The sequence below is a fragment of the Camelus bactrianus genome, chromosome 6 (genome assembly GCF_048773025.1).
Source record: "Camelus bactrianus isolate YW-2024 breed Bactrian camel chromosome 6, ASM4877302v1, whole genome shotgun sequence".
Taxonomy (NCBI): Eukaryota; Metazoa; Chordata; class Mammalia; order Artiodactyla; family Camelidae; genus Camelus; species Camelus bactrianus.
Window position 1 is genome coordinate 41,175,827 of NC_133544.1, and position 23,315 is coordinate 41,199,141.

At 37.2% G+C, this 23,315-nt stretch overlaps 1 protein-coding gene across 8 annotated transcripts in view; it reads left to right on the plus strand.

Moving 5' to 3' along the window:
- Positions 1-18,813, plus strand: part of DDHD1 (DDHD domain containing 1) — a 70,427-nt gene extending 51,614 nt beyond the window's left edge. For 6 of the 8 annotated variants that reach the window (XM_074365508.1, XM_074365509.1, XM_074365511.1 and 3 more), the window contains 5 exons: positions 2,899-3,048; positions 7,167-7,419; positions 8,415-8,606; positions 11,181-11,264; positions 16,248-18,813. In XM_074365508.1, coding sequence (XP_074221609.1) covers positions 2,899-3,048; positions 7,167-7,419; positions 8,415-8,606; positions 11,181-11,264; positions 16,248-16,429 — 861 coding nt within the window. In that variant the 3' untranslated portion in view covers positions 16,430-18,813. The remainder of the gene's footprint in view (positions 1-2,898; positions 3,049-7,166; positions 7,420-8,414; positions 8,607-11,180; positions 11,265-16,247) is intronic. The other 2 variants (XM_045522032.2, XM_010962172.3) reach the window with 1 other exon arrangement.
- Positions 18,814-23,315: the final 4,502 nt, after the last annotated feature.

Below are 23,315 nucleotides of genomic sequence, written 5' to 3' on the forward strand. Positions count from 1 at the left end.
AGTGTGACTTAAGTTTCCTAATACTCATTTCCAGTTGAATGTACACATGGGTCTAGTGTGCTGTATTATCTCTTCTTGATACCCATTTCATTTATCATAGGAACTTAAATACAGGTTAGGTAATGGAAGGATGCAGAAATTGTTTTAAGCAGTAAGAATTTTCTTACTGAATCTATCTCTATGACTTATAAAGGTTTTTTTAACTTACACATTTAAAAGTTATATAAGATAAATTTAAAAGTCGTAAGAGAATTGGAGTCTTTGGAGTCATCTCCTCCTGGAATTTGAGTTCTATCTCTACTACTATTATTATATATACTCAGTGTTAAATATGTAGAATTGATCTGGTAGAGTAAACTCTCCTCTTTCATATCCTGGGTTTTGTACTGAAGAATTGAGTATGATCCACAAAGTAGATTAGAATCTCAAAATTCAGTATCACGTTACTAGAATTTGTGCTCTCCGTAACTGTCTGTCCTTCTAACACATAGTCAGGAGTCTAATAATATGAATTTTTAATTATTTAATTACTCATAGAAAAAAAAATGGAAATCCGAAATTTAAAAAGGAATATATGATGAATTGGCAAATTAATACTTAAGACTCCAGAGTTAAAAAAGGAACAGAAGTGTTTGTATGTCTATTATCTGGCAGATGGATTTATTTTCAGAATGAAAGTGTTAGGTCATTAAAATTTTTAAAAAGTTAAAAAATATTGACAAACATTGGTCTGGAAACTGGGAAACTTTGGTTCTGATCATGAGGCTTTGCCACTAACTAGTTATATAACATTAGGCAAATCTCTGCATTCATGTGTTTACTCATCTCTGGACAAGGAGGTTAGACTAAACACCTGAAGTTCTTCCTCACCTTTAAAATTCTTTGATGGATGTAGATTACACTAAAGCAGTCATTACTCTTATCTGAGAAAGAATAATTCCTTTCTGTGTTAAATGGCAAACGAATCATAAACAAAGAAAAGTTGTTTATTCTATGAATTTAACAAACATTTATAAAGTGCTTGACCAACGCATAAAGCATTTTACTAGGGTGTACATGTGTAAGTGTGTGCATTTCAGCCCTGTCACTATTAGTCCAAATGATTTTTCTTTTATTTTTAATTTATCTTAACACAAGTTAGATTTCTTCAACCTTCAAACATGTTGAAGTTCCCCAGTCCTTAAAAAAAAAAAAGCACTTTCTCAAGCTTTCTTTAATGTAAAGGTACCATTTCAGAATACATGTTCATTTATATTTATTTTTTCATTTGAGGAAAGAAAAGAATAATCACCCCAGAGGTGTGGTGAAGAGATTAAAGATTAAAGGTGTATAAAGTTGAAGGTAGGGACACTGTTAACAGCATAGTCCAGATGAGAGGTGATGAAATGAAATGTTGGAATCTTTTGGGATGATTTCTTAGATATTGGGGATAAGAGGGAGCGATGAATTGGGATGACTTGCATCAAGATATGGGACATACAAGAGAGGTAGGGTGGATTTAGGAGGGGAAGCTGTCATGTTCTGTATAATCCAGTGCTCCTGACCACCTTATTTTTCTTGAAGCCCTCTCCTCCCTAGACTTCCATGATGCTGCATTATCCCGATTCTCTTTCTCCTTTCAACCTCTCTTTTATAGCTTTACCTCCTTTACCTGCTAATCAAGTGTGGACATTCCTCATAGTTCTATCTAAAGCCATTTTATTCTGTGTACTTCCTAAGCTATCTCACCCATTCTCTTGATTTTATACATCACTTATATGATGATGACACAGCCTTGGATATGATATATTCAATTCTACATCTCTTATCCTAACTTCTGTTACCTGTTAGGTATGTTACAGATACCTCAAACTTATTATGAACAAAAACATAATTTACTTAAAATTTCCTGTTACAGTTAATGGAACCAGTATCTTCCCAGTCAGCCAGACCCAAGTCTTGTGAATTGCCTCTGGCGCCTTCTTTTCCCATCTCCATGCATTCATGTTGATTCCACCCTATCCTCTCACATTTCCATTTCTGAATGGAACAGTTTGTCCTTCTGGGCTCAGATTATCTTTTACCTAGACTCTTTCATTAGTTTTCTACCTTGTCTCCAAGTCACCAGCCTCTTAATTTTCCAATTCATTTACAAGCTACTACCAGATTTACTAACCTCCTAAAACATGGGTCAAATGTTTCACTAGCTATAAAATCCAACTTTCTTAGTCAGTCAGTGTTCTGTACACTCTCATTCCAAATAACATTTTCCCCACACCCAATTTTTCAACCACATTAGACTATTCTCTGAATTAAGCCAGATTCTTTCCTGCCTCTGCTTTACTTCATGTGGTTCTATCAATATTCCATATTTTTCTTTCCAGCCCTAGTATATCCCAACCCCAACTTTGGAAATCCTTTTCATCTGTTATGGCCAGTGGAGATGCTTCCTCCTTTGTAAGGCCCACGAAGTTGGGATGAGTTACTCCTTTCTCTACTCTCATACAGCACATTTTCCCTCTATTACGCATTTATTTTACTCTGCCTCCTCAACAGGATTGTAAACTCTAAGTGCAAAAGCTCAGCCTTATTGTCTTTATATGTTTCGGAGCACCTAATATATTATGACTTTACCAAAAAAGGGTAGCTTGATAAATCTTCCTTCTCCTTATTCTCATTCGTCATTTTCTCTTAGATTTAAAGATACTGAAGTTGCTTCTGGATAGATTGCTTAAAATAATTCATGGTTGTTACAGAGTTAACAAATAATGCAGATACCATCTAGACAAAGCTCATTCAAAAATATATATATTTGAAGATAATTTTATTATTTGTATTTTATCATATATTATGTTATGCCCAGATTCTGTGAAAAACCTTTTGTCGTTTTTAAAATTTAGGATGACTTTGTCATTTTAGGTTGAAAATTTCTTCTGTATGGGATCCCCACTAGCAGTTTTTTTGGCATTGCGTGGCATCCGCCCAGGAAACACTGGAAGTCAAGACCATATTTTGCCTAGAGAGATCTGTAACCGATTACTAAACATTTTTCATCCAACAGATCCAGTGGTGAGTTCCAAATATGGACATTTTCCTCTCAATATTAAATTGTTCCTAAGAGAATCTATAATAAATCTTGCAAGGTACTGCTGAATTTATGAGAAAGGGTTCATTTACAGACATACCTCGTTTTATTGCTCTTTGCAGATACTGCCTTTTTTTTTTTTTTAAACAAACTGAAGGTTTGTGGCAACCCTGCATTGGGTAAGTTTGTTGGTGCCATTTTTTCAACATCAGTATTTTTTAATTAAGGTATGTGTTGGTTTTTTTAGGCGTAATGCTCTGACACATTTAATAGACTTAAGTATAGTATAAACATGACTTTTATATGCATTGGGAAGCAAAAAATTAGTGTGATTCACTTTATTGCAGTGATCTGGAACCAAACCTGCAATATCTCTGAGGTATGCCTTTATCTGTTATATTTTTGAAATATTTGTGTTTTGGTTAACTTAAGGCCCAGGTAGTAAAATACCTTAAAGATGTTCTGTTTATATTGTACTTGTAGGATAAAAGCATAATGTAAAAATACTATCTCTAGGACAGTTAATACAAGAGACAGGAGTCTTCTGGACTTCCAAACCTTAACCAGTTGTAATACCAATAATAGAGCAACCATAAATTTTTAAAAATCCATTTTAAGTATTTTTTCTCTAAAGCATGCTGCAACATTGAGATCTGTTTGATAGATCCTCTTAGAAATGAAAATATTTGAATACTATGTATTAAACCTGAAAAAGTGTAAGAATTTATTTTAACCTGGTGGAATTATAACATTTTGGATTTTTACATTCTCTATTACGTTTGTACTGTAAATAAAAATTTTAATGTAAACACTAAGGATCTTGCATCCAGGTAAACAATTTAATGCCAAGCAAAGTGTTTTTTTTTTTAACACCTTTATTGTGGTATGATTCCTGTACAGTGAACTACACATATTTCAGATGTACACTTTGATGAATTTTGATAGATGTATACACCAATGAAACCACCACCACAATCAAGATCACCACAACATTTCTATCACTCCTCAAGAGAGGCAGATTTCGAATTCCCAATTTATCCCGTCCCACCCTCTTTACTTCGTGGTAACCATAAGTTTGTTCTCTATGTCTGTGAGTCTGTTTCTGTTTTATAAATAAGTTCATTTGTGTCCTTTTATTTATATTCCACATATAAGTGATCTCATACGGTATTTCTCTTTCACTTTCTGGCTTACTTCACTTAGAATAACAACCTCCAGGTCCATCCATGTTGTTGCACGTGACATTATTTTATTCCTTTTTATGGCTGAGTAGTATTCCATTGTACATATACACCACACATCTTAATCCAGTCAGCTGTCAATGGACATTTGGACATAGTGCTACTATGAACATTGGGGTGCATGTATCTTTTTCGAATTAGAATTCCTTCTGGATATATGCCCACGAGTGGGATTGCTGGATCATAGAGTAAGTCTAGTTTCAGTTTTTTAAGAAATCTGCGTGCTGTCCTCCATAGTGGCTGCACCAATTTACATTCCCACCAACAGTGTAGGAGGGTTCCTTTTTCTCCACATCTTCTCCAGCATTTATCATTTGTGGACTTTTTAATGGCCATTCTGACTAGTGTGAGGTGACAGCTTATTGTAGTTTTGATTTGCATTTCTCTAACAATTAGTGATGTTGAGTATCTTTTCCTGTGCTTGTTGACCATCTGGATGTCTTCTTTGGAGAAATGTCTATTTAAGTCTTCTGCCCATTTTTTGATTGGGCAGGAGGAGTCAGTGCCTGCCCACTGCTGGGTGGAGCTTGGTCCTGGCCCTCTGCTGGGAAGGCCATGTCTAGGGGCATGTCCAGAGGCAGTTGAGGGCTTAGGAAGTATGGGGATGGGTGGGGCTGCTTTTCCACCCATTATGTTGTTTGGCCTGAGGCTTCCCAGCACTCAAGACTACAGGCTGTTTGTTGGGGCTAGGTCTTGGTGCTAATGACTGAAGCAAGATGCCAGCCTCCAGGAAATCTCATGTAGATGAACACTCCCTGAATATCAAATGTCTACCAGCTCTTATGTCCCCAAGGTGAGCCACAGCCACCCCCTACCTCCCCAGGAGACCATCCAAAACCACCAGGCAGGTCTGGCCCAGGTTCTTATTAAGTCACTGCCTCTGCCCTTTTACCTGCCGCTTGTGAAATTCTGTGTGTGCTTCCCAAGAGAGTAAAGTCTCCCCTAGTCCTCTGGGGCTCCTGGAGTTAAGCTCCAGTGGTGTTCAAAACCAGATGTCCTGGAGTCTCCTTCTCCCAATGGGGGAACCGTGGTCTGGGGAGCGTGACGTGGGTCTCAGAACTCTCACTCCTGTCGGAGGGCTTCTGTGACTTAATTCTTCAGCTTGTGGGTCGCCCCAGGGACAGAGGGCTTGATTATATCGCAAGTATGCCTGCTTGGTTCCCGCTGAGTTTCCCTCTTTATGTTTCCAATTGAAGAGGATCTTTTTTGATAGGTTCCAGTCTTTTTTTCCGATGGTTGATTAGCAGTCAGTTGTGGTTTTGTTGTAGTGGTGAGGAGAGGCAAGCTTGTGGTCCTGCTACTCCACCATGTTGATCAGACCACAAATATCCAAGTAAGGTTTTTAGATGAGAAAAAAACACTTCCTTAAATCCTTTTGGGGACAAGTCTAGCTATAACTAAATTTAAAACAAGCGATTTTAAATAACATTTATTCTCTGAAAAATAGCTTTATATAATTGTGTAAAGTCTTCTAAAAGATTTTTAGCTAGTCCCAAATAAATATAGCATTGACTAAACACTAGAATTTTAGAAAATTTCCCATATGTTAAAGAATCAAAACTGCTATATTTAAGAAATAAATCTCACTGAACTGGAATCTAGTATTAGATTCAAAGACAGACTGCATAGTGTTGGCCAAGTCACGTCTGAGACTATTTCTTATCTATGTAATGTAAATGATACTGTTTTACCTCGTAAGTTTGTTAGGACTAAGTAAAACATGTATAAACACCCAGCTAGACTTTCAGTATTTCATTATGTACATTCATTTTACTCACTTTCTTATAAATTAAACATGAACTTGAGTTTGTAGGTGAACTCTGAGCTTTCAGTATACTTTGTGTAATCTTAAACTTTGTTATACAGTTGACCCTTGGACAACTCAGGGGTTGGGGTGCTAACCTTCTGCACAGTCAAGAATCAGGGTATAATTTTACAGTCAGCCCTCTGTACGCACGATTCCACATCTGCAGATTCAACCAACTGCAGATTGTGTAGTACCGTAATATGTATTCATGGGGAAAAACTCCACATATAAGTGGATCTGCACAGTTCAAACCTGTATTGTTCAAGGGTCAACTGTATTGTAAATAGGAGGGTTCTGAACTCATTGTTAAAAATTTTTTATTACTCGTTTTATAGTTTTTCTGTGATTTTTTTTAATAGCTCATGTCAGAACTGTGCTAGGAAGTTTTTCCCAAGTTATCTATTCTTTCCAACAGCCTTGTAAGGTAGTAGGAAGTGTAATCTCCTTTCTACAGCTCAGGAAACTGAGGCTCTGAGACCTTGTGACTTGGTGAGTGTCATATAATTAATAAGTTACAGAGGCCAGAATATGAACTCGGGGAATTCTGATGCCACATCCATTACTTTTTCTGCAATATCATCCTTACTTCACATTAGGCGGATGGTCTTATATCACCATCCAGTTTATGTGTTACTGTATTAATCTGTTCGAAAATAGGGTTTACTAAGAACTTAGGTATTAAAAATTGACCTTACTTCCTATGTTCTAGTTTACCATTTACTGCTTTAGTTTTGCTTGTGAGACTAACATAAATCTAATTGTTAGATGATATCAGAACATAATAAAAATGAATCCGTTTCCCTGAAAGACTAATTAGTGGGCACTGTTAGCCTAAACTAACTCTTAATTGTGTTTTATAGTCTGATCATTAAGGATACATAATTAGACAAACTACATATTATTAACTGTGAAGAACTAGAAATACATGTTAGGAATATCAGGTTTTTAAAATATTACCTAAGGTCTGCTGAGCATACAATAGAATAAGAATAAACAGCTTACTAAAATCCAAGCATTGTATCTTAATGTTGTGTGTTTTTTTTTTTTAATCAAGGCTTATAGACTAGAACCGTTAATACTGAAACACTACAGCAACATTTCACCTGTGCAGATCCACTGGTATAATACTTCTAATCCTCTACCTTATGAGTCCATGAAGCCAAACTATCTTCACCCAGCAAAAGAACCTACCTCAGTTACAGAGAATGAAGGCATTTCAACAGTACCAAGCCCTGTGACTTCGCCAGTCCTGTCCCGCCGACACTATGGGGAATCTATAACAAACATAGGCAAAGCAAGTATATTAGGTAATTTCTCTTCAGTATGCCTTATCAATGAATTTAAGCACATTTATATAGACATTAGATTTTCGGTACTTGGAAATACTCTCTGTATTATAAAACATTCAACAGTTAATATTCATGTTTAGAATTAACTACCCTCTCACTGTTCAAATTTGAGGGCCAAATCCCTGAAGTACTAGATCAAATCCTGTAGTTAAAGAATATGAGATAGCTGGATGCACAAGAAAAGGCTGGGAAATAAAGTCCCTCATTGTAAATCTTGAGCACGTCACTTACTATGAGATCTCGGGAAGTCACATAGTTTTTAATACTCTGCTTCCTCATCCATGAAATGAGGGAGTACTTGAATGCTAAGGGTACCCCTGCCAACCAGTTCTCTGATCCATGTCCTACAAGTCTGTCAACCTGTCCTTCCTGAGGGCAGCAAAGGTACTTAATTTCTCTTTGAATGATCTGCGGTACCAGCCACAATGTTTGGTGTAGCACTGGAGCTCAATTGTGTGCCATTTTAACTTGTCTATTGCTTTTGGTTATGAGTTGCCTTAATACAAAATGCCACAAGATGGCGCCATAAATAGGGTTTATCTGCTGCACTCATTGATAACGACTTCGCCATGCAGATTTATTCATAGCTTTTTATAACATACCCACTTAACTTTAGTAGTAAGTATATCGATAGTAAATTTATGCGCATATGAATGACATGGTTCTTTCATTAACATTTTTAATCTTATGAAGTACTTTAATAAACAATGATCACTTTAATAGTCTTTATTCCTTTGTAAGCTTTTTTTAGAGTTTGTGCAATTTTTATTCTATTCAACACCATTTTTATTTAGAAACCTACAATATAAATTGTAACTTACTTATGTTTCCACCCTGGAAAAACATAACTAGGGCTTGGTCCCTCTGCAACTGGCTGTAATTATGGGTGGTGCTCTTTAGCTTGGTATGTGGTGTAATTCAGCAGAATGATTGCCCTGTTTTGTGAAATGCAGGGGCTGCAAGCATTGGAAAGGGACTTGGAGGAATGTTGTTCTCAAGATTTGGACGTTCATCTGCATCGCAGCCATCTGAGATTTCAAGAGACACTATAGAAGACGAGAAGAAGCCGATTGCCTCACCCCCTACGACCACTGTGGCAACGCAGACCCTCCCACATAGCAGTTCTGGCTTTCTTGACTCTGCATGTTAGTTCATACTGTGCTCTGCAGCTTTATCTGGTATCTTTTTAAAGCTTCAGGAGGACAGAGAGGATTAAGATATTAACACTAGCTGTCAACTCTATAATCTAAAGCATGATTAGCTTTTAAAGAAAAAATGATTTCTCTACTTATATTTTTAAGAATAATCCCCAGGTAAATGCAGTTTTACTCTCTGCTTTGATGAATTAAGTTAAGAACATTAATAATCAGGGTCCTGTGGCACAGAAGTCTTACATGTCAAGCGTAAGACAAATCCCTCATTTTTATAAAATAGTTTTTTTTTTAAACATGGTCTTCTCAGCCTTAAAACTTCATGTAATCGCTTCAAACCTATGCTGTATCTACTCTTGATACTTTTTTAAAACTGCTGTGCCAAAACCATCCTGCTGCTAATCCCAGGGCTCCCTTCATTTAACCTAATTATAAAACCTTCAAAGCTTTCATTGTATTGGATCCACTTTATGGCTTCCAATCCTATCCCAACTATATGGGGTAAAGTAGACACTCAAGAAATGGGTGAATGAATGGATAATTCAGTCTCACTTAGCATTAGAATAGAGCTTTATTTAATTTTTTCCAGTGGATTTATAAGGTCTAAAATCTTGAATAGTTGTGAAACACTAATTACACATAGTATATGTTTACTTCCAGGGATCTAAACTTGAACCTTATTTTTAAGTGTCCAGTAGAAGACTACTAAGACCTAGTTTTCCGTTGACTTACATAAGGAAATGTAGATTCTGAAACTTGCTACTTTTCTGTAACTATTACAAGAAGAAAAGTTTACTTTCTTCCTCTAAAAAATGTTTGCACATTCCATTTCAGATACTTAGAGCCTTGTTTTCTTATTGTATCTGCTACTCTGAATTTTAAAAAGACCAGCATTCATCGCCATTCATAAAACTAACTTAAAATGGAAGTTCAAGTGTGGCAGTCCTGGAGGCTGGCTCTCTCTATAGTCAGCCCCACTCCAGGGTGAATTATCCTGGCCATTCCTGAACTGGACATTACTATTTAGGCCAATAGCATTTTTTTTTAACCTAATGCTGTCTGTGTCAGACTCTGAGTACTGAAAATTTTATAATTGCAGGTCTTTTAAACACTGCCTAGAGAATTCATTTTAGATTTTGATGTTTGTACAAAATTCATAGTTCTCTCATGAGAGTTCTATACTATTGCTGACCTAAAACTCACTTCTGCTTAATATCAGACATGACATTGTAAAAATACAAAATTCTGTGTAACATGCAGATATCAAAAGAAAACTACTCTAAACTTCTGAGGAAAAATAATTTCAAAGAATTTTATAAGAGTCCAGGTAAAAAGTCACAATTCCTTGTACTGTTAGTGCACAACAGTGATACTAGTGAACATTAGTGTGAATGAGGGAAGAGAAGGGACAGGGGAGAATTTGAGCCCCAGGGAAGTCATACAGAGAAGTCTCTAGGATCTGAGGGGAGAAAACTGACCTTTAGTTTTCTTACTATTTAACATAGGAATTTCAAAACGATAGTAAAGAAACCTGTTTCTTCTTTCAAGACAAATGAATAGAAATGCTTCCCTGTATTACATTATTATATCTCGATACCTTAACAAAATACTTTTTCTGTCATTCTTGCATATAAATTCTTTGTCGGTCTTAATGGTAAATTCCTTGCCAACTGTAGACTCAGCTAACTATGAGCTAATCATGATTTCTTATTTAGATATATTCACCTTTAGATACAGATTTTAAAAGTCCAACTTTTAAAATTAGACTACTTACTACAGTAGAATTATGACTTTTAAATCAAATCTCCAAGATTGCCTTACTAATTCTTGGACTTGTTTTGGTAATATACTCCTCTATGTAATCTTGATTTAGACAAATTTTTAAACTCATAATTGCTTTTTTGGCTGTATCTTGTAAATCATAAAACCTTTTTTCCTTAAATCTCCTTTCTGGAATTTAGTCACTGTGATTAGGTGATTCTGGCTTCCTTCCTTACTTTCTGCTCACTTTGATTGCCTCAGTTCTTCTTAATAACCTTTATTCTGAAGCTACGACTTTGATTCTCTTGCTTTTTGAGGGTAAGATGGACACAGACTATGAATTCATGATCAATCTTTGAAGAGTTAGTGTTGTCAGTTGAAACCACTTTATTGACATCAAGTTGAAGCATCTTACATAGCTGTTCTTCATTTCTTTTGAAAACTATAGGCTTATTTCCAGTGGTTTTACTGTTTCATTTCTTATGCTATCCTGCATTTGTAACATATGGAAAGAAAAGATCTGTTTCTTTTAGCACTGGTATGCTTCTAGGTTAGAACTTCAGTGAACTATAAATTGGGAGGATATCTGGGTGTTAACAGATGATGACATTATATTTGAACGTTAATTATGATTGCCTTTTCCATGAAGGAGCTCTTCACAAGAACCAAAGTGTGTACTTTTTTATGTATGCAGGGTTTAATCAGCTTACATGGGAGTATTGTTCTAACTTCTGGCTGCTGCATCATTGAAGGCCATTTGTAACCATCAGCCAGTATTTTACAGCATCTTGTGTTTTTTTTTCACAGATTTCAGACTTCAAGGATCGTTCTTTAATCTCCCACAACTTCTTTTTCCGGAAAATGTAATGCAGAATAAAGATAATACCCTCGGTATGGTATATGTCAGGAATAGCATTCAGAACACTACAAAAATGATCTACCTAGATTTCTTCTGCTCATTGAAAAATTGAAGCAGTTCTTCTATGAGATCAGCTTGAATGTTAACATTATAGACTATTTTATACATATTCTCTGCCTTTATTTTCTAATCTTAAATGGTAGTGATCCTGAAACTCGACTACCGCTGAGACACTGAGCATACTAAATTATGTGATACTCCTATATGCTTCTACAAAAAAGAAGCCTTTTAGAGAGGGAAAAAAAGCATTCATCTGTTTCCTTTCTTCTCTGTTGCCCTAGAGCTTTCAAAGAGGTTCACTATTCTTTTCATGTAATATACTTAGATATAGAAGGATTTCATAGTGTAAAGAATTTAATCATTCCTAGTTATTTCACATGTCAGTGACACTACCCTAGCACTGTTGGTATGCCATAGCTACTATCTAGTTTCAACACAAATATTTAATGTTCTTTAGTGGCATAGGTACACTTTGAAAAATTAATATTATTGGATGCAAGAGATATTTTCAGTCTCTTAATTTTCAGCAGATTGAAAATGCATTGGTAAAAGCTTAATCTTAGCAGTTTAAAATAACTTTTATCATTAACTTCTCATTCCTTTTTCTGCAGTTCCTCTCTTTTTTTTTTTAATACTGGATTTTGTCTTTAACAAAAAACTATGTTAAAAGTTTTTCCTTGGATTTTTTAACCACATCTAATTTTACAATTTCCATATTTATAATTGCTAATTTTCATGCATTTTTTCAATTTTTTTCTATTTTCAAGAAAATTCTTACTTGATATAGATTCCAAAACACTGTTTCAGCATAACAAGCTGTTTTTTTGTTTTGTTTTGTTTTTTGGCTCCGTAACAGCCATTTATGTTGATCTAACTCTGTGAGGTCCCCTCAAGAAATGATCTTATTTAAGTGCTCTCTCTGGTCCCTGCTCATGTAATAGTCATTTCCATAAAGAAATAGTTGATCTGTGCTTTTTGCATATTTAGCTGAAAAAAGAAAAATTAATCTACTCATATATTTGTCCTGCCTTCAAGTGGCCTACACTATCTTAAAGCCATCCCAACTACCTAAGCAATTAGACCACTAATCATAACTACACCACACTGATTCAGATGGTAATATGTATATGGCTTCTATTTTCCCTTCCCTTATTACTCATTCAACAGTTGTTTATTAAATGTTTACCAGGAGCCAAGTAGGTAGTCACTAGAAAAGATACCAAGATAAAACACTTCAGTGCTGCCCATAAAAATGTTAAGTGCTGATGTGGGAATGGTTTTCTAGAGGGCATATATTCTAGTAGGAAATGTAGGTAACTACAAATATAATTATAATATATGTTAGAATGTGATGAGCCACGTAACAGAGATACAGGTAAAAGCCTCTGTCAGTTCTAAGGAATGAGAAAATGCTTTCACCTGGAGAAATCAAAAAAGGCTTTGTGGAAGTAGGATTTGGACAAGAAGAGATGAAGAGGCATTGCAGAGAGAAGAAACAGCAAAAGCAAAAACAGAGGTGGGGAGCACAGGGTATGCAGAGAACCAGAAGTTCATTCCCTTGAGAAGAACCTAGGAAGAGTGGAAGGGGGTAGTTCCGAATGTGATTGGGAAGCTTTCTCAAACCAGACTGTAGAGGGTTGGCAAATGTGGCCGTCTCCAGCAGTTACCCACAGAGCCTGTATTTACCCAAATAGCCCAACTGTTGTCAAATGTTAGGTATCTGAGTGTCTTTCAGGGTAGATAAGTATTGGGAAATTTGGGGGAGACAGAAATGACAACCGATGATAAAACTCAGTATGGAGGGTTTTTTTTTTTTTTTTTCAAATGAAAGATGGTTAGCAAATATTCTTAAATATATTTGGAGCTATGATAAGTCACAAAATGTAAATATTCCCTGGATGTCAGATACCTAAGCACATGAAATGTATAGTCTTTCCAAGGCAGCACAAAAATAAGAAGACATAACTTATCAACAAGAACTCTGAGCACAATCTAACTACAAATGACTTTCACCAGTCATTTGGAAACCCAGTTTCCTTTACTAGTACTCTAAGTGTGTTTCTTAGTATACCTGGGGCCAAAAATTATGCAGTTATGACTATGATTATTATTTATAAATAAGATAACTATTAAGTTTTTTTAAAGTTCCAGAAGGAAAGTTAAGAGACTTTCATTAAATAGAAAAAAACGTGTCCAGTTAGTACACCTGGTAATACTAAGATGCTTACTTTCTATTCATGTGTGTTACTTTTTAACATGAGATCCATGCTGACAGGCCCTGTGCACAGGAGAGTTCTCTGCTGAAAGCACAGTGCTGGGGACACTCTCCCTTCACTGTGTGGACTGCAGACATTTGCTTTGGGAAATAGGGAAGTGTGCCCATAGGCACGACTCCCCCAAAAAGGAAAATAATCCATGTTTTAAAACAGTATAAGCAAACTTCTAACAGTAATTTAAAGCCAACAGTCTTTTTCTCATTTTTACTTCTCAACTGTTCAGGAATCTCATTCTTATTTTGTAGATAGAGGAACATTAACACTTAGGCACTCGAGAGAGAGAGAAGGACAAAGTGATGATTTTATATTCTCCTTTCTCTTTGCCCTAACTTAGTGAGAGAAACTAGGAACAATTACTAACCTGTATGGTGCCACCCTCTCTGGATATGGTAATACTGAGAAAGTAGGTCCAAGGCAATTCCATGTAGGTCACAAGCACGTCTCACAGCACATATAGGATGGTGCTTCCATGTAATAATCTCACTCCCTGGGGATTCTGTGATCTGCATAAAGGGAGAAGATGAAACATAGGCCCACCTGCTTCCATCCATCCACCTGAAAAACCAACACAAATGTAACGTCAGCTGCTGTGGCAGTCTGGCTGGGGTAGACCTTCAAAGAAAGATGAGAGACTTAAGACAGGTTCATCAGATACAAACTGGCTACTTAATTCCCATGTTGATAGGGACAACCTACAGATAATTACAAAGGACTAGAGAGGGCCAGTCTAGTTAATGACACAAGTTGCTATAGGTGATAAGAATTGCAAGGACATGTAATATAAGGGGACAATAAATTTATCATTCAAGTTTATAGTACTTGAAAGGCAGTGTAGCACAGTAATAGCACATTAATACATTTCAGGGACAAAATCAAAGTGGAACCAAATAACACTAGGTATAACAGGGAAAAACCTCCCTTTCTTTGACTTTAAAACAGCAACTCAACCTGAGACTGTTGGATTAGGAAGATATTCTACAGTGGCATGTGGAATTCAATTCTTAGAAATTATAATGTGGTGTGGTTTCACCAATATTAATGCATATGTTTCTGGTCTCTTCTGTTTTTCCTCTTATTTCTCCTTTTATCTCTATGACTAACTTCACCTTGACTCCTCTTCGTGCTTGAGAATTCGTTTCCTCTTTTCGTCTTCATGTCTGTGGTACCAGAATGTACCTATGAAATTAACATCCATGTCCTGTGGAATACAGAGGGTAAAAGATGTAAGACGTTACTATCCCAGAGTTCCACATGTGGATTACAACTATTTGTGACTTATTATGGATTAGATTACCATAATTTAAATGAGAAAAATAGCAGTTAAAAAAAAACTTTGTAAAAAGCCTATGTCAATATATTTTACAAGTGTTTTGTAACCTAATTGATACTTATGCTGTTTAAGTGTAAACCTTATCTGAAAATGGATAGTCAGACCCATGGGTAGTCCTTGTTAGAAAAGCACAATTGAATAGAAAAATAACTCTAAGTGCATTTTTAAATCACCAAATGGTATTGTCACAAAACACATGTTTAAAATAAGCATTAGCTAAACATTTATATGAGATCATTTTCTAAAGCGATGTGATTTCCTGCTTGTGATTACCATATTCCCAGTGTACAAGCAAAACCCAACTTTTTCTCCAACCTCCTTAATTTTTGCTAGTTTTTACTTTTCAGATCCACTGGCACTCTGGGCAAAGAACAGACTTAGTGTCTGAACGGTAGTGGTTTGGGTGCTTTTTAAAAGTTTTTAAGACCCTTCAAAATACTGTATGGCTCATTGACAACTTTAAAGGAGTTCACGAAGATGAAATTGCCATTTTTCTAAGTGTTTTAAGGATTTATGAGATGAACTGATCTCAGTCTTCTTATAGCCTTGATTTTTAAGGTGGTTTTTCTGTAGCAGGTATTTCGAGGACTTTCTCTGTGTTTTAGGAAAGACTTGATAGAAATCACTGAATTGTTTGAGGACAGCATTGCTATAAAATGAAATCCTTCCTCTCAAGGATCAACATTGTTCCTTCCAGTGTAATTTTCCCAGCCACCTAGTGGATTCTTTTATTGAACAGACATTGAATGAGCACGTGTTATGTCCCAGGTGCATGTTAGGCCCTGCTGATTGAATGGAGGCTAGGCTGTGTCGTGGCTGCCTTTGAGGAATTCAGCCAAGTGGGAAAGGAAACATTCCAGGACTGCAGTAGATGTTATCTTCCAACATGTCCCCACTGAGACAGCTGACGGGTAGGGCCTTGCCAATGAAGGAGCCTTTGAGTGACGTGCTGCATTCTTACAGGCATTATTGCTTGTAAGCCTGGCCCGTGATTCTGTGAGAAGGCTGTTTTCCTTATTTTACAGATTAGGCACAAAGATTAAATGGGAAAGCCAGGATTTGAGCCCGGTTTCTTTACTACAAATATACTATGATACCAAGCAAGATTTTTGTTTCTCTGCTTCATTGTTGCATATTGACCTGAGCACACAAGGAGAAAACTCACCAGATAGAATTCTGAGCTGCTGAGCCTCTTGAGTGTTCTCTCCCGTAAGATTAGTGGAAAGTCACTTCTTAAAAAATAGTAATCAATTCTATTAGGTAAATTTTTATTCTCAACTCTAGTAAGTCTGTATAGAACTGGTCTTATTGTAACATCTATTCACTTGTTTGACTTCTTTCCTTTCTAGTGGAACTGGATCACAGAATTGATTTCGAGCTCAGAGAAGGCCTTGTGGAGAGCCGCTACTGGTCAGCCGTCACGTCGCATACTGCCTATTGGTCGTCCTTGGATGTTGCCCTCTTTCTTTTAACCTTCATGTACAAACACGAGCATGATAATAATGCAAAACCCAATTTAGATCCAATCTGAACTCTTGAAGGACATTAATGGCCCAAAGCTGATTTTTTTTCTGTTAAAATATGTGTGTCAAGATATGGACGTTTCAGGTTTAAGTATGTTTCAGTTTTGTTTAGGGCAAGAAATATTTGAATTTAAAAGCACTTTATTTTATTTAAAAAAAAACATATGTTAAGTCCAAAATAAGTAATTTACAATTTTCATCATTTTAATTATGAGTCCGACAGAGCCCCCTACAGAAATCAAGCAAGACCTGGAAGTAAGGAAGGTTTGGGTGGACTGCAAAGTTGTAAATCACAGTCTCACTTCTCCCAAATATAAAGGCATCTTAATGGGTTGAATCTAATGTGTTAACCAAAATATGTTCTAAATCTAAAATGGTGAAGGTCCAGGGTATTCTGTGTAAAGATCACGAGGTGGTATCATTGTTTTAGATTTTTATGAAAGCTTCCATTTCCACAGTTCCTTTGAAACTTGAGTATAAGAGATTTAAAATGTCTTGAATTAAACTTGTTGAGAAAAACTAATGCTAGAAAAGAAGCAACATTTGAACTACTGTATTTATAATTTATTATCTCGGACTAATCACTTTATGTCAATGTATGAAACATGACATTTTTTTAAATGTTTCTTTTGAGTGATTTAAGAACCACATTTGTTTTCTATAGTGTGAAGACCCTTTTTTCTCAGAACTCCATCTTTGTACTCTTCAGATGAATATATAGACACTGTGGCATACTTTCAGTATTTTTTTTCATTAAAAACTTGTAGTTTCACACAAAATAACACTAGTTCAATTATTTTGAAAAAAGTGAACTTTTTTATTATGTCACGTAACCTCAGAGAAAGCTAAAGTTTTCTAACTTTGACATGAAGTACCCCATAATAGGTACATTTAATTAACTACTAGAAAATTAGTAAACTTCTTTGGAGTAGGGAGTATGACAACTATTTAAAATATATTAGCATCTGTGTGCCAAACAATTACCATATAAAGGGGGATGGAGTGCCACTAACAAATTTTATTTGTAAGTGTTTTAAGAAATCGCAATTGAGACACAGGCACAATAGCAATAGTTCAGGATTGAGGCGTTGGAAGAGTTTTCTTAGCTGTATTTTTTTTCCACAGTGCTTTTCATCTGAGGAGCTCAAAGTGCTTTAAGATTCAATAATGTATGTAGTAACTCCTTGAGGTAAGTAAGTAAGTGTTATTCTCATGTTACTTGTTAATACACTAAGGCACCAAAACATTTAAAGTGCCTTGAATTAGATTACAGAGCAAGTCAGAAGAACTCAGATTGAAGACAGGCCATATTCTTTTAGATGCTGTTCATTGACTAATAATTCACATGTGACCTCTTCTTTTTCAAACAGTAATAACAGAAGCAAGTTGCAGTTCTTAATTTGGAGAAATGACTGTGAAGCCAGTACTTTACCCTCCTAGTCATATACATTCCTGGGTTCTCACACAAAGGAGTTACTTCGAGGGGGTCAGTAACCATCGCTGCCACAACCACCCCTCACTTTCGAGTGGCTTCCACTAGGTTCCACTGAAGGTGCTGTCTTTGCTTATCTTAGCTTCCCCATGATCACTGTCAAACTGGGAGCATAGTGGGTCAGTCACACATCTCATTCCTTTCTTTATAAGATACTAAAATCTTTGGCTTAGTTGTAGGTTCTGCTCAGCACTGTCAGTCCTCTGTTTTGGCCTTTCATTGAATTTGCACAACATAAAGCACTCATTTTTTGTGCTTAAAAAGATCCCAAGGCTCCATGCCCAAATATGTGACTCACTAAGAAACCCTTGCTATAAAAGGTTTTGATGCGGTCCTAGCAAAGCTGAAGCTGTGTCTTTCAAATTTAGAGATTCCTGTGAACTCAGGTCATTTTCATACCCTGTTTATTTTGTAGGTCTGTTCTCATGTCTCCTATGACTATCTCATCAAAGGTACTTGAGCATGTGTTGCTGTGGGTGGTATGACACTCATAAAAAGAAATACTTTCCCATGGCTATAGGAATATGTCACCTTCCCTTTTTTTTCATATTGAGGAAAAAGATCAAATTTAACCACTTGGAAGTTACTTGAATTCTTGAAAAGAACAACATCCAAAACCCCCTTTACAAAATGAGACATTCTGGATTATTGGACCTAGTTTTATTTTTAGCTCATTTCGTCAATAGAGATGGTGACTTTGATTTTGCAGTACTCTTGCTTCCATGTCTCTGCATGTTATCATGGAATGTACTATACTCAAGTAATATACAGAGTATGTGTAATTCTAGCTTGATTTAGAAGCTAAGTCAGTTACTGAGTAACATTTTGCAACTTTATTCCAGCAAGCACTAAATTGGCCAAAAAGTTCTGTTTTTGATACCATTAAAATTTTATTCTCTATTTTGTGTACATGCTATGATGATTCTTCTGAGTATTGGTCAGATCGTTCAAACAATTTTAATCCAGTTAGGTTCCCAAGGGTTATTTAAATTTAGAATAAGAATGTTTTGTTCTTAACTTTATTTTCAGTAGTAATTATGCTTATGTTATAATCCCGTGTTGCAGCATATTAGAACATAATTACAAATACCCTCAGTTTCCCAATAACGACTTTGTATTGAAGCAAGCCTTAAGAATCTTAAGTTTTACTTCCATTAAATGCATCTGTCAGCTTTGGAAATTCTCACACTGAACATGTTCTGTAGAAGCCCTCAGACAGTGACATGTAAACTTCATCCTCATTCTCATTTTCCCTCTTTTGTTTCCTTGTTGGGGACTGGAGTGTTCTGGTCCACACGGCATTTAGCACACTGTATCCTGGCTTTGCCTTCCCCTGAAGAGTAGACAGAGGGAAAGAAACCATCAGTGGAACGTCAGAGCCAATTCCACCCCTCCTCCCAGTGATGGCACTTGAGCCCCTTAAAGTGGAGTCAGACCAAACCCAGAGAGGTCACCATAAGGACTACCATAGAGGAAAAAATAATTAAATTGCTTTCTGATTAATTAGGTTTGTTAACATTTCTATCTCCTCAGCTGTAATGAATAAGGCACTTGGACACGAGAAAACTAATCAGAGTGTATATCTTACAATTGTTTTTGAATAATCTTTTGTTAGCATGGAAACGGGGCTAAAAAAGAAATGTGATAATTAAAGAAAGGTCAAGGCAGAGCTGGAAAGAGGATGTAGCAATCATTTACTGGAGAAAGAACTAGAATTTAACCAAACAGTCTGAGTGTTAACAGTTGAATTCTGTGGTTATTCTCAAGCATCTCTTATCCAGATTCTGCTGTCATCCCTGCGCCTCAAACCTCTGCCAGGAATCGGATGGTACTCTGGCTGAATTTAAAACACATGCATTAAATATTTTTATGGTTAGGTATGGGCAATATACACAATTTCCTAATGTTTTATAATAATTTACCTACATAGGAAAACTACGGCTATATCTACAGCAGACTTGGCAAAGAGGCACCCCCACTGCACTCTCAACCCCTAGGATGGGTCTAGGAAGGCTGTATGACTCACTCTGTCTCCCTACAGTCTCTTTTTGCATTAGTTGAGGGGGAAGGAAGTTGCCAAGGAAATATTTATAGTTTTGAGCTGGAAGCAGTGTGCAGAATGGCAGGATATAAAACTTCATCTCAAAGGTCTCATTTAGTGAACGTTGGTGCCAGCAGGATAACCGCCTGGGTTATGTGCAGCCTGTTTAGTCTTCATTGGATGTTTGTGATAATTTTCAAAGGATCCTAAAATTTCTGGGTTTGTGCAGATTTTAGAGGTCAGCTAGTCCACTGCTATTTTAGTTTCATGTGAGCTTGTTTAAATAGCATAAAGGTCATGAAAAGTAAAGTGCGGGGTGGCATGTTTGGTTCAGCCCAAAGACTTACTGAAAGACTACACAGCAGCAGAAGAGGGAAGTTGATGGAGTCTCTATAGAAAGATATTAACGATAGAATTCTAAAGCTAGACGAGGTATAGAGAGCATCATTTTCCAAAACATGTTCTGCAGATCGTTCAAAAAATAAGTTTGGGAAATACCAAATTTAGGAGATTCCTTTACAACAGGACTTCAGGGGACTTCAGTGCATTAAATGCATCGTGAATCTCTCCGGTGCTGTGAGGGTGGAAGATGGGGGTGGTTTCCAGACTCATTTAACCAGACTTTCTTTATATGAATATACTTAGAGAAATACTGTCACATTTAATTCCTGTATTTTACAGAGATTTACCCCTTCATTTTACTAGTGACCGCTCCTACCGTGTAAGATCATGTGGCCAGCCAATGGCAGAGTCCAAATTAGGACCTAGTCCCCGGATTCTCAGCTTTTGTCTTATGCCATACTGCCTGTTTCACCCGTTTCCTTCCCATAATACGCAGGGAGCACCTAAAGGGCAGAAACTCCCTGTCTCTGGTCGTGTGTACGTCTTCCCATCCCCTCCCCCAGCCCTCTAGTGTAACCTGATGCGTTACAAGCTGCAAGCTCTTGAAGGGTGTCTCTAGGCTTGAGAGTTCCCCGATTGGTCCCCTTTGTTCCCAGGCGTACAGGGCAGGACAGACTTCCTTTCTTGTCTCAGATTCAAACTACCCAGGATAAAGAAAAGCAAAAAAATAAAAAAAAATTAAATTTAAAAAATGCACAGGAAGCACTGTGTTAGTTTTCCACTCTGTTGACAAAGGCAAACTTGGTAGGGAAACAAGTTGCACAGTGTTAAATAATGTTTAATATTCCTTTTGTTTCCTTTCCATATTGTACATGTTGCCCTTTATCAGTTCACAAGTACGGCCCTTCTAAAACTGTTCCAACATTGGTTAACTAATACACATTTCTAAATGTAAGTACTATGTGGAGAATAGAAGAAGAGTTTTTGCTGGTATGTATGTGTGTTTTCCCCCCAAACAGTCTCTTGGCAGATAGGATGAGCTTTTCCCCTGCCTTTGTGTTTGAATAGGGGTGGGAGTTCGCTTAGTATTGTCTGTTACCTTACGGTTTTTCACTTACGTGTAACAGGGTGCGACTTCCTTCCTTCCCACTACAGTGTCAGGATGTGTTCGGAAGCTATTCTTCAGGGAGATTACATCTGACCTGTTGGAGTAAGACGAGAAACGAGTATGTTAATACTTCACCTCTAATGCCCTCTCCTGGAAGACATCAAGTATCTGTGGGTGTCATTCATACCTTCCCTTGACTACACCCACACCCGCTGCCATCTCCTTGGTCTCTGAAAATATTTGATTCCCTGTGAGCTTTGTGAGAGAAAGGTATAACCATTTTTTGGTTCTAAGGCTGTGGTGGTAAATCCAAACTCTGCCAGTAAGAGTCTGGGGAGTTTTTTGCTTTTTGCTTGTAGGTACATTTCTCAGAGGCGAAACACTATGACGCCCTTGAGAACCTTACATTGTTTCCTTTCTGTTAGCTTCTGTCACCTCTTCTTGTGTTCACCCTCCCGGCAGTACTAAGTACTGCCAGTGACTGCAGTAACAACTCATAGAAGAGGGCCCCTTTCTTTTTCCTTTCCTGTGTCACCTCTCATTTTCAATAGTCAAGGCAGATTAGCTTTCTCAGAAAGGTCGATTTTACTGAAGCCTTTTTCCTGTTTTATCTCTGCAGTGATCAGCTTGGATGGCAAAAAAAAAACACATAACTTTCATTTTAGAATTGTCCAATTTTGATTTTTCTCGTTTGGAACTAGTGGATGCACGTTTAATCATTTCAAGGAAGGGAGGTAAATGCTGTTCTCCCCTGGATTACACTGTTTCTCTGGCTGAACTGATCCATTCATTAGCTCACTCACCGAAAGCAAGTAATTGTGCCCTGTGGCAAACAACCTCAGCGAGTGGGCTTTCTAAGCGTTCTTGGGAACGCAGTCCTGATCTTTGTTTATGGTAATCCAAAAAGTTTACGAAGAGTGAAAGTATTTACCTGTTCACGAGCAGTGGCCACCACACCACACACTAGGAGGGTTGGTGGCCCCTGTGACACACTGGCTCCCTCAAACATGAGAGGATAAAGTACAGGTATAGGAAGAGATGGGCATGTTCTGATTTTGTAGAGTACCCTCCATTCACATTTGTTGATCCAGGGTTCAAGAGATGACCACAGTTTTCAAGCTTTTAGGCTAATCTGAATACATGATAACTGATAGAAAATTAACTCCAAGAACCCGTGAAAACTGGGACCAACAACTACTACATTTCCACTTAACTTCCCATTTCCTCACCCTTTGGTTGGTGCCAGACTGACTGAAAAGTAGGGTTTTAGGTGTATGTTGTAAGAATCCAAAATTCCAGTGCTGGACAAAAGTAATTCCCTCAAGCGGTATTGACTTTAGATTGAGAACTAAATGGCCAGGATGTAGGGACTGCATTTAGCTTTGAGATGGGACAGTGTGTGAACTGGAAAAAGAAAAGGCAAAGGCGGGGAAGGAAAGAGACTTGGTGCATGGTCATGGAAGTCTGACAGCTTAGACCTTTCATCTTCTGAGAAAGGCGGGTGAGAGGGTGGCTTGGCTCTGATCACAACTTTTCCTCAACTGAAGCCCTGTGATGGCGCCATTTGTCAATGGAGGCTCCCTACAACCCAGCCCAGCCTAACTCTCAGGCCTGGTCTCTGATACGTATCTTCAGTATTTCTGTCACAGCAAACTACACACCATTCACCTAAGAGGACAAGCATCTTAGTTACTGTAGTGGTTCCCTGTTGGTTTTGTCTACTCAACATCCTATTTCTCCTCCTCTGGTGTCCTCTCCTCCCCATCTCCTTATGAAGTACTGTCCTTGCGCTGCCTATGGTTCTAAGTTGCTAATCCTGTAAAAGTCTTGCAACCTTTCCCACCCTTGGTTAAAATTATTTTGTTTCATAAGAGTCCCTGTTATTAACACAGCACTGTCTGTACCATGGCC